This window comes from Lepidothrix coronata, unplaced genomic scaffold (genome assembly GCF_001604755.1).
Source record: "Lepidothrix coronata isolate B3197 unplaced genomic scaffold, Lepidothrix_coronata-1.0 Scaffold36, whole genome shotgun sequence".
Taxonomy (NCBI): Eukaryota; Metazoa; Chordata; class Aves; order Passeriformes; family Pipridae; genus Lepidothrix; species Lepidothrix coronata.
In genome coordinates, this window is record NW_016690216.1 from 911,328 (window position 1) to 924,349 (window position 13,022).

At 44.4% G+C, this 13,022-nt stretch overlaps 1 protein-coding gene across 2 annotated transcripts; it reads right to left on the reverse strand.

Moving 5' to 3' along the window:
- Nucleotides 1–1,632: 1,632 nt before the first annotated feature.
- Nucleotides 1,633–8,417, reverse strand: TCF24 (transcription factor 24). Of its 2 annotated transcripts, none has more exons than XM_017812406.1 (4): nucleotides 8,344–8,417; nucleotides 6,205–6,279; nucleotides 4,916–5,325; nucleotides 1,633–2,602 (listed from the first exon to the last, which is right to left on the reverse strand). In XM_017812406.1, the coding sequence occupies exons 3-4, from the start codon at nucleotides 5,297–5,299 to the stop codon at nucleotides 2,489–2,491; spliced, it is 498 nt and encodes a 165-aa protein (XP_017667895.1). In that variant the 5' UTR covers nucleotides 5,300–5,325; nucleotides 6,205–6,279; nucleotides 8,344–8,417; the 3' UTR covers nucleotides 1,633–2,488. The 2 variants fall into 2 exon arrangements, with proteins under 2 accessions (XP_017667895.1, XP_017667896.1); XM_017812407.1 differs by having other exon boundaries at nucleotides 6,205–6,283.
- Nucleotides 8,418–13,022: the final 4,605 nt, after the last annotated feature.

The following is a 13,022-nucleotide window of genomic DNA, read 5'->3' on the forward strand; positions in this document are numbered from 1 at the left end:
CTTCTGAGCATTGTAAATACTCCATTGTGAATACTGCAGGGGTGGTGGAGAGCTCCAGATTTTACCGTATGTTTTTAGTGAAAGTTGCTCTGGCTAGTATTTTTGTTTTCCTTTTTTTTTTCCTAGATGTCATTTTAAAATTTAAACTGAAGTCTTCAGAAAGAAGACAGCATCTATAAATTCAGAGTATTATCATGTACCATGAGAAACTGATACTGATCTTGCAACTCGGTGATAAGTGTCAGAGTAAAGATGTGTTCTCTGTGCCATCCATTCTTAACTTTCCATGTTTTTGACCTTTACTATTGTCAATTTTCCATGCTTAATCACAGGTCAGAAAAGACTGAGTCCAACCTTTGACCGATCACCACCTTGTCAAGTAGACCATGGCACTAAGTGGCATGTCCAGTCTTTTCTCGAACACCTCTAGGAATGGTGACTCCACCACCTCCCTGGGCAGCCCGTTCCAATGCTTAACAACCTTTCTGTGAAGAAATTCTTCCTCATACCCAAACTGAACCTCTACTTCATGGATAAGCAGTGAGAATCTTTCAATTACATTTAAAGGAAGAAGGAGCTGTCTTTTTTTTTTTTTTTCTTGAATTCTGTCCCTTCCAGGTGTATTATTTAAGAGCCTATGAAGTAACCAGCACCTCTGGGCTAGGTAAGCACATGCAGCTGATGAAAAACATCATCCCTCTTTGTGTTCTCCCCACACCAGTCTATTGTGCACAATTCATCCACAACTTGTTTTTACTATCAGATGGTTGCTGCACAGAGCAGCTCAGGTTGGACATGGACTGCCGGCTGAGATTTCACTTGCCCTTCTTCCCCTGGCCTGATGCATTCCTTTACATCTCAGTGACATACAAAACTGGTTTGAATTCTCTGTGCTTCTGAAGCGCAATCTGTGTTTTACACCCTCATCTTGTGCAGGGTGTAATCCTCCTGGAATCCCTCACTGTCCTCTCACACCTTCATCTTAATTATCACCCCCTTTGCCACTCCTTCACATCTCCCTGTTAATAACTCCAAGTACAAACAGCTGTCCCACTAACAAGAGGTAGTGCTAACCCACTTTTTACTACTATGGAAAGTACGTACAGTTCTTGAAAGTCAGACATTCCTCTGAGCAGATTCTTTTCTATGCAAAACTGCCCCTTTGCACTTAATTTGTTCACGAAATGCCGTACCTTTTGTATTGCATGTAGCTCTGGCTGTGTAATAATCATCTTTTAACAAACAACTTACAATTGTAAATAATATGCCTAAAATAAATATATATATTGAATGTATTAAAGATATTAAAAGTATGTTTACCATTTAAAAGAACAGTCTTCTTAAAAGCTCAGAACGCTGCCGGGGTGCTGGAGAGCTCCAGATTTTACCATACTTTTTTTATGAAAGCTGGTCTGGCTAGTATTTTTGTTTTCCTAAATGTCATTTTTAAATTTAAACTGTAAAGCCCTCAGAAAGAAGACAGCATCTATAAACGCAGAATATTACTATTAGAAACTATCAGTCCTGTACAATGAGAAACTGATACAGATTTTGGAACTGAGAAAATATATAATGTTCATTGAATAATATTTAATAAAATGTTTACCTCAGCAATAACAAACCATATGAGAAGTACAGCGTTTTACAGAACAGATACATCAGATGACATATGTGCATATAGTTTCAACTTTTCTTGCCTAAATATAGAAGATATTTAAGTGAACAAGTGTGCTATGAACAAGCCAGCGCTTTGGGCTCATTTGCATCAATATGTGAACCCACTGAAAGCCATGGTATTGTGAGCAGACACATAGCTGTTGCCAGGGTGACAAACACACATTAAACCCCATAACATGCAGCACAATCCAATGGATGGGTACAAGCAGTGCCCAACACGCAGCTGCCACATACAGCGCTGTGTGCAACACAGGTTTCATTACATTTTTACTTGAGGTGAACATGCATCCACATTTCCAGCAATAGCTACACACATGTAGGATTATCTGAAGGGTAAAGCTCTGACCTGATGGCTGTGGTCAGGGGGATTTCTGCCACCGGCTTTAAGCAGTGGAGAAGGTTCATGTGGGATTGCAACTGCTATTTCTAGACTTGCCCTTTGCCTGTCACCCAAGCCTCTTTGCTCTCTACTTGGTCAGTATCACTGCTCCTTCTCTCCTCTTTTCCTCAGCACTTGTCCCAGAGGGAACAAGGATATCTACTCTGCTGGCAGCTCTGCCTTTGGGCTGCTGCTCATGTTGGTGGCTGCAGTTGCCGCCTCCAGATCTCGTCATTCAGATCCCAGCAATGTCCTCTGATAGAAATGCATCACGTTAACTTAATGAGGTATTAATTACATTTAAGAATCAATTCATTCTCCTCCACAAACAGTATTTCAGGAATTATAGTTTGTCTATAGATATTATTTTTTAACTTAAATATATATATAAGGTGTAATAAATAACAATTTTTTTAAAAGCAAGAAGGGAGATTAGATTTGTGAAGTTGTTGATGTTTCCCCATGGTTTGCGCTGTCTCCTTGTGCCGAGTGAGTCAGAAACTGTCCTGTGGCTCCAATGTATAACCTGGAACGCATGGGCCACTTCTGTAAGAGAGGAGACAAGCACAGAGCTGAGATACCTGGGAGCTTTGCACTCTGACTGCAGTTCTCAGCACAGCTGATGGAAAAGTGTTGATGGAATCACAGTACGAGAAAATAGGAAATTGTTGCTATCACCAGACATTTCCCGTTTTGTCATTTGTTGGAAAATATTAGGAGCTTGGTAAGGAAGCCTCAGCCTGAATATTTGCTTTGGTAATTAATCTCAAGGCACAGCCCCCAGCCCCGCTGTGATCCAGCAGACAGGAGCAGCCTGTGCTGGTCAGTCATCCTCACACAGTTCGTGTTGTGGATGTTCTGTTAGAGTAAAACAAAACATTCCTTTTCAAGGCACCAGGGATACTATGGGGATACACCTGCACCTGCGGGGATTGCAGCCCTATGTGCACACCCATCTGTGCCAACTCCCACAACACTGACCACAGCACAGGGGCTGCTAAAAACTGTGTGGTAAAGGGAATTGAATGTGGTTGCTCCTTGGCAACACTGGCAGCTTCTTGTTCAGCTATTTCAGATGCGACAATTAATCTTTCCACTCACTGATTTTTGGAATCATCAATTACCCTGGTGTTAAAAACTTACTCTGACATCTTGAGTTTCTTAACCCCAGCAAATTATTTACTGCAAACGGTCCTGCACCTCTGGGTAAGAGAAGCTTAATACTGCAGTTACCTCTGAGGTCTTTTATTTAAAGACTAAAGCAGCAGCATATTCTGACTTGGAAAGACTGTACGATCTCATTTAGTAATTTTATTTCAAGTATGATGTTATGGGTTTGTCACCAATGAGACATCTGAGTTTAGTCATTAATTATATTTTTTCATTTGGTGTACACACCACTGTACTTGAATATTTTACTTTTCTCACTAATTGCATTTACTGTACTTGGTATATCAATGCAGTTAAAGTCTTTATCTGTACAGGTTGTCTCATAACCTGCACTTTGGGGTTTTTGAAGCACCTGCTAGGATTTGTTTGTGACACTTTCATCCAGTGCCAACTAAAAAAATACACTTACCACCAGGAATAGTAGAAATATTGGTTAGGCTGATAGAATCTCAAAACTAGATGCATTTAAATGAGAGATAAATAAAATTTTTAAAAATAATTGCTTAAGTGAATCCAATATTGCTTTATTCCAGTAGCTTGGGAAATGTGCATCTGGATCACTTAACTGCTGTAGCAGCTATTTAAGAGTATTTTTCTGCCATTAGTGGTCGGCAGCTGACAAAATGTACCTGTGGCCTTTCACTGTGACTGAGGAAACTAACAGAAGCTATTTTGAACTTATTTTGAAATACATAATAATATTTTTTTACTTAAATTATAACCATCTTCTAATTGATGTAGAGGTTTTGCTTTCTTAATGAGCCTGCTAATCATTTAAATGGCCCCAGAAGCCTGCGTTCACATCATGCTTTTTACAGCAACCAACACTGTGAACAAGGAACTCCCTGTGAATTAGGCACTTTATAGAAATTAGAGATTACTTCACAAATTTAACTTAATTAAATCATTCTGAATTCAGACTCTTAAAAAAAAAAAAAAAGAAAAAAAGAAAAGAAAACACCTCAGCACTCTAAGTCATTCCTTGTGACCAGCGCCAAAGAAAATATCCCGTGGTATTTGAGCCCCATCAGTCAGTGAGCAATGCATTTGGAAACAGTTTCCAGCCCCAGGCCCTCTCCAAGAGCAGTTCCCCTTTCTCATTACTTCTGTATCACTGTGATTTTTTTGACGAAGGGAAGACTATATACCAACTAGACAAAATAAATGCTTCATAAAAGCACTTTTATGGAAGGAATTAACACATGGCTGGTAATTATTGCCACCTTCCATACTGTGGCTGCCTCGGCAGGAGAAGAAGAGCAGGCTCAGCCGTGGCTGGGGTCACTGCTGCGGGACCGTGCATCACCTCACCACAAACACAGGCTACCAGCAGAATCCAGTGGGTCTGGTGGGAGACCACCAAGGTTTCCATGTGGGGAACAAGGAGGTGCCAGTACTTCTCTGGTGCTGCCCTCTGCCTTCAATTCCAAAGGACCAAGTCCCACTAGGTTTGGACCTACATTATATTTGATATTTTGGTGCAAAGTCCCTGAAGCCGGAGGGACAAAGCTCCAAAATATTTCCATCAGGCCTCTAGCACCTAAGCACAATGGTTGGTCCAGGCAGGATTTTCATGTATTACCTCTACCAACAACACATGAGTTTGAAATCTTTAGTTTCGTCTACGTATCTAAGGCCAATGTCCTTCTTCACTGACAGAAGGTGGCAGCTGCTGCTCAGCTCTCCTACCTTGACAGGGTGGAGGTATCCATCCCCTCGGAGGGTGCCCAAGCCCTCTCCCGGTGACTCCTCCTCATCCTGCAGGCTGCGAGTGAGGTGCGCGATATAGGTGGTGGCCAGAAGGAGCACATCCAGCTTGGAGAGCTTGGTGTCGGGCGGCACCGAGGGGAGAGTCTTCTGCAGCTCGAGGAAGGCGTGGCGCAGGGTCTGGACCCGGCTGCGCTCCCGAGCGGCGTTGGCGGCCGCAGGTCGGCCCGGGGGTGCCCCAGCCCGCTGCCCACCCACCAAGGGAGGGCAGGAATTGCCGCCGGCAGCAGAAGGCAGCAGGGAATCGGGCTCTACGCCCGGGCTGGAGATCTCCTCGCTGCTGCCAGCTAAGTGTCCACAGTCCATTGGTGACTTCCCTGGCAGGGAGGGTCCTGCAAGCAAGAAAAGCATCTCTAAGGGCAGCTGCTACACTGCGCCGAAACTCTCTAAAAACAAAGATGATCAGAAATGCAAGCGCTGCCTGTGCCAGGAAAAGCTGGGATGCAGCTGTGCGAGCTGCTTTTCTACTGGCTGCTTACAAATTTGATTTCACACAGGCAGAGAAGTTAAACTCTTCAATGATTGGGATTTAATAATTTTTTTTGAAAGTATTACACTGAGCAAATTTTTTGTTACTCGTAGCCCAGAAATGGCTTTTGAGAAAATCCAACAGGCACCACTCAGCAGCACTGACACAGTGGTTTCCGTTTACAAATTACTAAAAATTAGGCTAAATGCAATTTTTAAAACATATTCTTCGTACGGTTTGGGATGTGGAACTATTTATATATTTTCTGTTTAGCTGCAATCATTTTATCAACAGTCTCACAGGTGATCAGTGCTTCATGGATTACAGAAAGAAAAATATCATTTTCAGATGCAGCAATAAGTGGAGCCACAGAGTGCAGACTCAGTTTTTGAAAGGCAAAATTTGGTCCATAATTTTAAAGGATCAGGAACTGACTTTTCCTGTCGTCCCACCCCTAATGTTACTAAAATAATTTCTGTGCTTTTTTTCATCTACATTTTCGAATTTCAAAAGAATCTTTTAACCTCTATTATAGCCATTGCAGGACAAGAGAACCTTTTGAAAACAGTGACAAAAAACTTATTTTGAGCAAAGCTGAAAATAATGTCCACAAGGTCTTTTCCCAGCTTTCAGAAAAGCTGGTCAGTCAGTTCTGCCTCTAATACAACTCACAATCTTTTAATTAATTCAGTTCCTCGATCAATATTCCACAAAGTGTAGCACTTCTTAGCTGGAATAATACCTGATCCTGTTGTCCTCAGTCAAGCAGCCCTCCTGGTAGTCCCAGATTTCAGCTTTCAGGTGTTTCTGTGACAGTCTGGCTAGACAAGGGCAAGGACAAGTTATTAAACCTTTTAATTTCATAAAAAAACTACGTAATATTAAAATTTTAAATAAAATTGATGCACATAAATGACTGGAGATCTAAATTTACAAGAATTGGGTCTTGATTTTGCAAAGCATTTCAAGCACACTCTGAAGTCAAAGATTTCTAGCAAAAACAAGGAAAGGTTTCTAAACAATCTTTTTTGCAATACTTTGATGGTATTTATAAGATATTATCATTGGTATTATTTCAGGTGTTCTATTGTGATTCATTTGATGTTAATCTGGTTCACAGTTTTATCATGTCATGGTCTCTTCAATATCAGTACAGGTTAGACTGAAATTATTTGTGAAATATTCTGTGCACATTGTAGCTGTAAACCAAAGAGAAAAAATGTCACTCTTCTTTTTTCTTGTAGTATTTATGATTGATATAAAATAAAGCTCACATTAAGACTACATGAGCTTGTCTAGAGCAAGGTCTGAAAAATGGTCCTAGCCTCTAGCTTAAAATAAAAAAAAATCCTATGTGCTTTTTTCTTGGTGTTTTCTCATTGTGTCAGGCACATCAAATCTGGATGCATTTTAGTTTTAAAAAAATTATCATTGCAGAGATGACATCGAGACAATCATTAAGACAATCATGAAAACTGGCAGAAGTTTATGTTTGTTAGCAGGACTTTTCATTTGCCATACAATCTAATTCCCACTGATACAAGGAAGTCTTCCCTGATTACTGGAGAAGTCCAGAATATCCAAGGATATGGACAGACTGAGTTAGTAAAAATACCTGCTCCTCCGATGAAATACATGACTAAGGCTGGTTTACACACAGTTTTGATTTCGCCGTGCTGGTGTATAACCAGATTTAGAACTGCAATACTACAAAGTAATGCATGTACCTAAAAACCTCATCCCCTTGGGTTTCCCTTGGAGTAGGAGTTTCTGTTTTAGGAGATTCACATCTACATCAGATGAAATCCTAGGCCTATATTAAAAAAATGTAAAAGGCTTCATCTGTGGAAATCAGAGATTTCACTCTGAATTAAATTTCTCCACTGTCAGACTTCTCATCAAGTACAAACAGCAAATGGTCTGTGAAAATCTGCTACGCAGAAACACAGGATCTGCTGTAGGTGTGTGGATATGTGTAGCCAAACCACGGTGATTCCTGCACCAGGATCTCCTCTGTTGCACGCTGGGACTGGGCAGCATCACTCTTCTCCCCGGTGTGATCAGGACACACACTCTGGGTGCTGTGCTCACCACAAACCCAGGAGTCACCAAAACCTCATGATCCAAAAAATACTGCTGAAAACTAAAGTAAATAAAACGCCTCTGGGCAACAGTCATCTTCCCTTCAGAATTTTACAAGAAAGAGGGTTGTTTCTTAAACAGTCCCGGTAATTTTTGCAAACACCCACTTGCCGCCTGATGTGCAGAGAGAACTGGGGCTGTGAAAGTAAGTTAAAGTATTTGTATTGTTTCTAAAGCATTTCTAGTGCAGTATTTCTAATGCGGGCAGACGCATTTGTTTTTTAACATGACATTACAAAGACATAATTGGTTTAAAATCTTTTACCAAAACAACCGGCACGACACTTATTTTAGTCTTACATTCCATGTGAACGAAACGGCAATGAAGGCAACCTGCCCACACAGACAAGGAAAAGATGGAAAACGCCAGAGCAGAGCGCATAGGCTGAAAAGAAACGGGTGGAAACCTCAGTTAAACTTTTCCGTTGTTCCTCGGGGGTGGGGGGGAATATAGTGAATCTGAATTATTTTGCATCGGTTTTAAAAAGACCTTGCCCTCTGCATAACTCTGGTAACAGGTAAGGAAAATCCTTTCTCTGGCGCAGGGAAATAGGAACTTGCCTGTCGATGTGCGAGGGTAGCACCGGCGCTCACCGAGGACCTCGCGGTGATCCTCGCCGGCCACCCAGGGGTGCGGGACGCGGCGGCTGCTGCGTCCCCGTCCCGCACCCCGCCGGGCGAACCCGGCTCCCCGCGACCTGGCAGGACCTCGCAGTGCCCGGCCCGGGGATGAACTTACCGTTCCAGCCCAGTGCGGAGCGAGACAGCCCGGCGCAGCCCGTTCCACTCCGTTCCTTCTCCTCTCCCGTCCCGTCCCGTCGCGTCGCGCCCCGTCCGGCCCCGCGGCGCCGCTTATAAGCCGTCGCGGCGGTGGATGCGGCGGGGCTGGGTCGCACCTGGCCGCCGGGCTCCCCCCCCCGCCAGCCCGGGCGGCAGCGACCGCCCCTTCCCGGGCGGGTGGGTCATCAATCACGGAGCTGTCGGGGGGCGGCAGCGCCCCACGCTCCCCTCGCTCCCCTCCCTCCGCCGGCCCGGCCCCGGGTCCGTGCGGGTCCCGCCGCCGCTCGCCCCGTCCGCGCTGTTTTTCTTAGGATAAAGTAACGGTTTTGCTGGAGGAGAGAAATTTAATCTCTGGGCTGGGAGCGCGGGCGATGCCCTGTTAAAAGCAAGTCCTTCCTCCCCGCTCTGCCGCCGCTTCTCCGGCTCGCTGAGGTTCCCGGGGCCGAGAGGGTTCCCCCGAGTGAGACGCGCGGAGGGAGCGGGGTCGTGGCTGCCCAGGCACCGCTCGGGGGCCCGACCCACACGCGTGGGTCCAACGCGGGATGGAAACACGAACGGGATGAGGCGAGCCCGGGCGGGCAGAGAGGGGGATTTAACAGGGAACGGGGAGCGAATAAAAATCAGTAACGCTAATGAGAAGGGACAGTCAAAATAAATACCGGGATATAGAATTAGCTCAGAATAACATTTGGAACGAAGCCCGATTGTGCGATAACAGAGACACAATAAATCAAGCCTCGGGAGCAGTGGAAAAACAAAGTCTGAGCGATTCGTTACCGGGTTTGCAGCCAAGAAAATTAAGGACTTGAGCTTCAGCGATAATTGGAAGTCCCGGTAAGGGACAAGCCCGGTGAGGACCCGGCGGGGGCAGCCGCGCAGGGGGAGCCGGACACCTGCCCTCAGCCCCGGCCCCGGCCCGGCAGTGTCCGGAGAGCGCCCGCCGCAGCCGCCGGGCCGTGCCAGCAAAACGCTCCAGCCCGACTGTTCCACCATCGCCGCGCTGAGGGGTACGAGCAGGGGCTGCCCGCGGGTGGGACCCCTGCCTTGCCCAGCGCCCACCGCCCCGCCCAGGCCCTGCCAGCCTTTGTGCTCTCGGGCTGGTACCCACAGCACCGCGGAGCCGCGTCCGCCGGGCGGAGGAGGCTGTCCGGGGAGGGATGCTGTCGGGCTTTTCTAAAGGTTCTGAATTTAAGTACTAAATTCTAAATTAAACGGAACTAAAACTGAAACTCTGTGTCAACGTTTACCTTTGCCTGACGCTGGCAGCCTCGGGGGGGTGTGGGGGGGTCCCTTCATCCATCACGGGCTACTCTTTCAAAAGCTACTCTGTCGGTATGTGCAAGACCACGATGATGGACTTCACCTGCACCACAGACCATTCTTTGGCCTCCCGGGGCCCAAAAGAGTGAAGGCTGGGATTCCCTGGGTGACAGGGAGGCATCTCCAAGCAGCTGTGCTGAGCCACGTTTTGACCTAGAGGTTTCCAACGCTACCTCCAGCCCAAGTGAGAATTGCTGAATCCTCTCTGCAGCCAGACACCTCTATGCTCAGCCAGCCTCTGGGGCTCAAGCAAGCTTGAATACGTCCTTAAAATTATACTCAAACATCCTCACTGTGGTGTGATGTGGGAGAACTGACCCCAGACTCCCTGGGGAGCAGGGAGACTTGCCTTCCAGCCCCAGTTCCACTGGGGCTCCTCTGTCATTCTGTAAGCGTCGAACATGCACTGACTGGGTCCAGCACACAAGTCTGGGGTACCCCAGACCCATCCCCCAGGGAGGTGTCCTCAGTTTGCCTGCCCAAGTGCCTCCCCAAAGAGGTGTTCTCACTACGCTATGGGACACTTAGCCGTGTCACTGACAGAGAACTTAACAGCAGGTGTCCCAACTGCCCAGGACTTCCCAGCCACCCTAAATTAGCAGATCTCTAGTGCTGTGCTCTTCTTCTTTTCTCTGATGTAATTGATGACACAATATTATGTATTTTTTTGGCTTTCCCACTGTGTTCTGCCTCAGTGCAGGAAATCCAATGGAAGGAGCTGGAAGAAAAGTGGTGATGGAATTCTCATTACCATCCTTTTGACAGTGCCAAAACCAGCTTGCTGCAGAGTGCATTTAGGGAAGTGGCATGGTGAGATTTGTGGTCAGATTTCGGAGACACCACCCTGTCTGCTAACCCTGTTACCATAAAAGAGGTGCTTTAGGTATATTTAAAAAAAACCCAAGGACATATAAAGGTAGAAATAGTTGTTCTTTGGTCCATGAAGATTTTCTCCCACCAGACGACTCCACCATTATAACCACAAAGACATCCAGTGATTTTCTTCTATCAACACACTATTTAAGTCTAAAACTGTAACAAGCTGCTGCAGCTGTTTCTTCTTCTTTTTTCCCAAATGACTGAGAATTACTTTCCTGCCTTACCTTCAAAAGTACATTTCAAATCTGAGAAATGCCAGAGCCACAAAAGAGCCAGATTTTCAGCGTGATTTAGGTAAGAAAAATTTCTACCAGAGACAGAGTGATATTTTTCCAGGTACACTCTGCTCCCTTCATGTCAAATTATTCTCTGGTTTTATAGCTACAATTCAGCATGAACATTTAGGGTATTTCTTTCCAATTTGTTCACTTTATCTCATTCCCATTACTGTATAAGGGTTTCTCAAGTGTATTTGCCTACTGGTTATTGGTGTCTGATGGACTAGTAGAAATGTCACTTGTCCAAATAAAACCATTCCTGCACGAAGCCACACATGGACTGTATCTGGTCAGGTCCCACAGATTGCAGCTCTAGCCCAGGAGAAAATAAAAGGCAGGACACAGCCACAGAAGAATAAAAATATGTTGAAATTCAGAACTTCTGCTTCTTAGGGAAATCTCAATGTTTATAATGGGAATGCATTCCAAAGGCAAACAAGTATTTTGAACATTTCCAATTATATCCTTTTTCCTTTTGTTTCAAATACCATGTTGATATTTGAATTGTAGAATATGGTGTATTGTAGAACCATAGCATGTTCTGCAGTTATGTTGAGTACATTACACCACAGTGTAGCAATAAACCTTTTATTGTATTTTCTCAGTAATAATTACTTTCAAAATACATCTAAAATACATATCAGAAGGGCTCTATTCTAGTGTATGGGTGTGTACATAAGTGTTAGAGCATAGTATCAAGGGATTTTTTTAAAGATTTAGAGTTACTGAGATCCTACCATAATTCCATTTCAGACCCACACATATTTAAGGAAATACTTCTAAACTATTCCCTTGTACATGTTCAATCTGGAAGGGTCTCTGTAAAAGCTGTTCTCACTCTAAGAAAAGAGAAAGGAAAACCAGGGTAAAGAGAACCTCAACAGGTCTGGCTCTCCATTTTCCCTTTGGTAGCAGCCATGTGAGAAGCACAGTATTGTAGCTGGTGTGAGTGAGCAGTGAGAGCTGAGCAAGCTTTACTGGAGCTAGAGAAGTGTGAATATTTATGCATCAAATGACAGTGTGGACGATTTTACTCAAGGGCAATTACAGACTTCAGATGCAGGGGTTTAGGGCAGGCCAAAGTATAGGCCTGATGATACATGTATGCAGCTGGGATGTAGCCAAACTATTATGGAATATAAAAAGTGAGAGGGAGAGTAGATCCAGAGTGAAAACAAGACCCACTTTGCTGTTTCATCAGAGGAAGGTTTTGGTAGGGGTTTGCTTTAGCTGGATGTGAGTTGCTTGGCTGTGGGATTCTCTGTGTGAAACCCCATGACCTATGTTGTATCAGAAGTAATTAATTCAAGTCTTCAATGTTTTATTTCACATATAAGAAAGTAAAATCTTTAATCCAGAAATACTCAGAACCTATGGAAAATAAGCCATACTTTTTAGATGGCTTACACAGCATAACCCACATTAAGAAATACTAAATGATTCATTAAACAGTTTTAAATGGGTGTGTGTAAGGCAGAGGGAAGTGTAAGATGGAAAGATAACTCCACGCCATAGAGATCAGGAGGCAACTTCCCAATGTGCTGCATTGAGTCAGCAATCGAGCAGCTGCCACTTTGAACATGCTCACCGAAAGTATTGACATCCTTCTCTGGGAATTGCTTAAATAAGAATGAAATTTTTTTTGATGTATGCTTTTCTGTCTTTCTTGATCTGAATATCATTGATGACAACAGCTAAAACAAGAAGTATCATTCTCAGTTAGTATTAATTTCAGGACTAGCAATGACAGCTACACATAAGAGCTTTATTTAGTGTTTTGAATTTTCTGATTCTGAAGGCAAATGGCTCACTAGCTTTATGTGCTGGTTTTGGCCGAGGTAGAGTTCATTTTCTTCACAGGGACTGGTATGGGTTGCATGGAGTTTGCACTGGGGGTGCATGGGAGGTTGGGACAGGTGACCCCAACTGACCAAAGGGACATTCCATACCATATGACATCATGCTCAGTATATGAAGTGGGGGCGGATGTTTAGATGTTTGACATTTGTCTTCCCAGGTAACCATAGCATGTGATGGGACCCTGCTTTCCTGGGGATGGCTGAACACCTGACTGCCCATGGGAAGTGGTGATTGAATTCCTTGTTTTGCTTTGCTTGCATGTGTGTCTTTTGCTTTCCCTATTTAACTGCCTTTATCTCAA

Coding starts and splice junctions, on each gene's coding strand:
- TCF24 (XM_017812406.1), bottom strand. CDS start 5,299: ATGGACTGTGGACACTTAGCTGGCAGCAGCGAGGAGATCTCCAGCCCG. Junction 2,603..4,915: donor GATACCTCCACCCTGTCAAG/GTAGGAGAGCTG, acceptor CCTCTCTTACAG/AAGTGGCCCATGCGTTCCAG.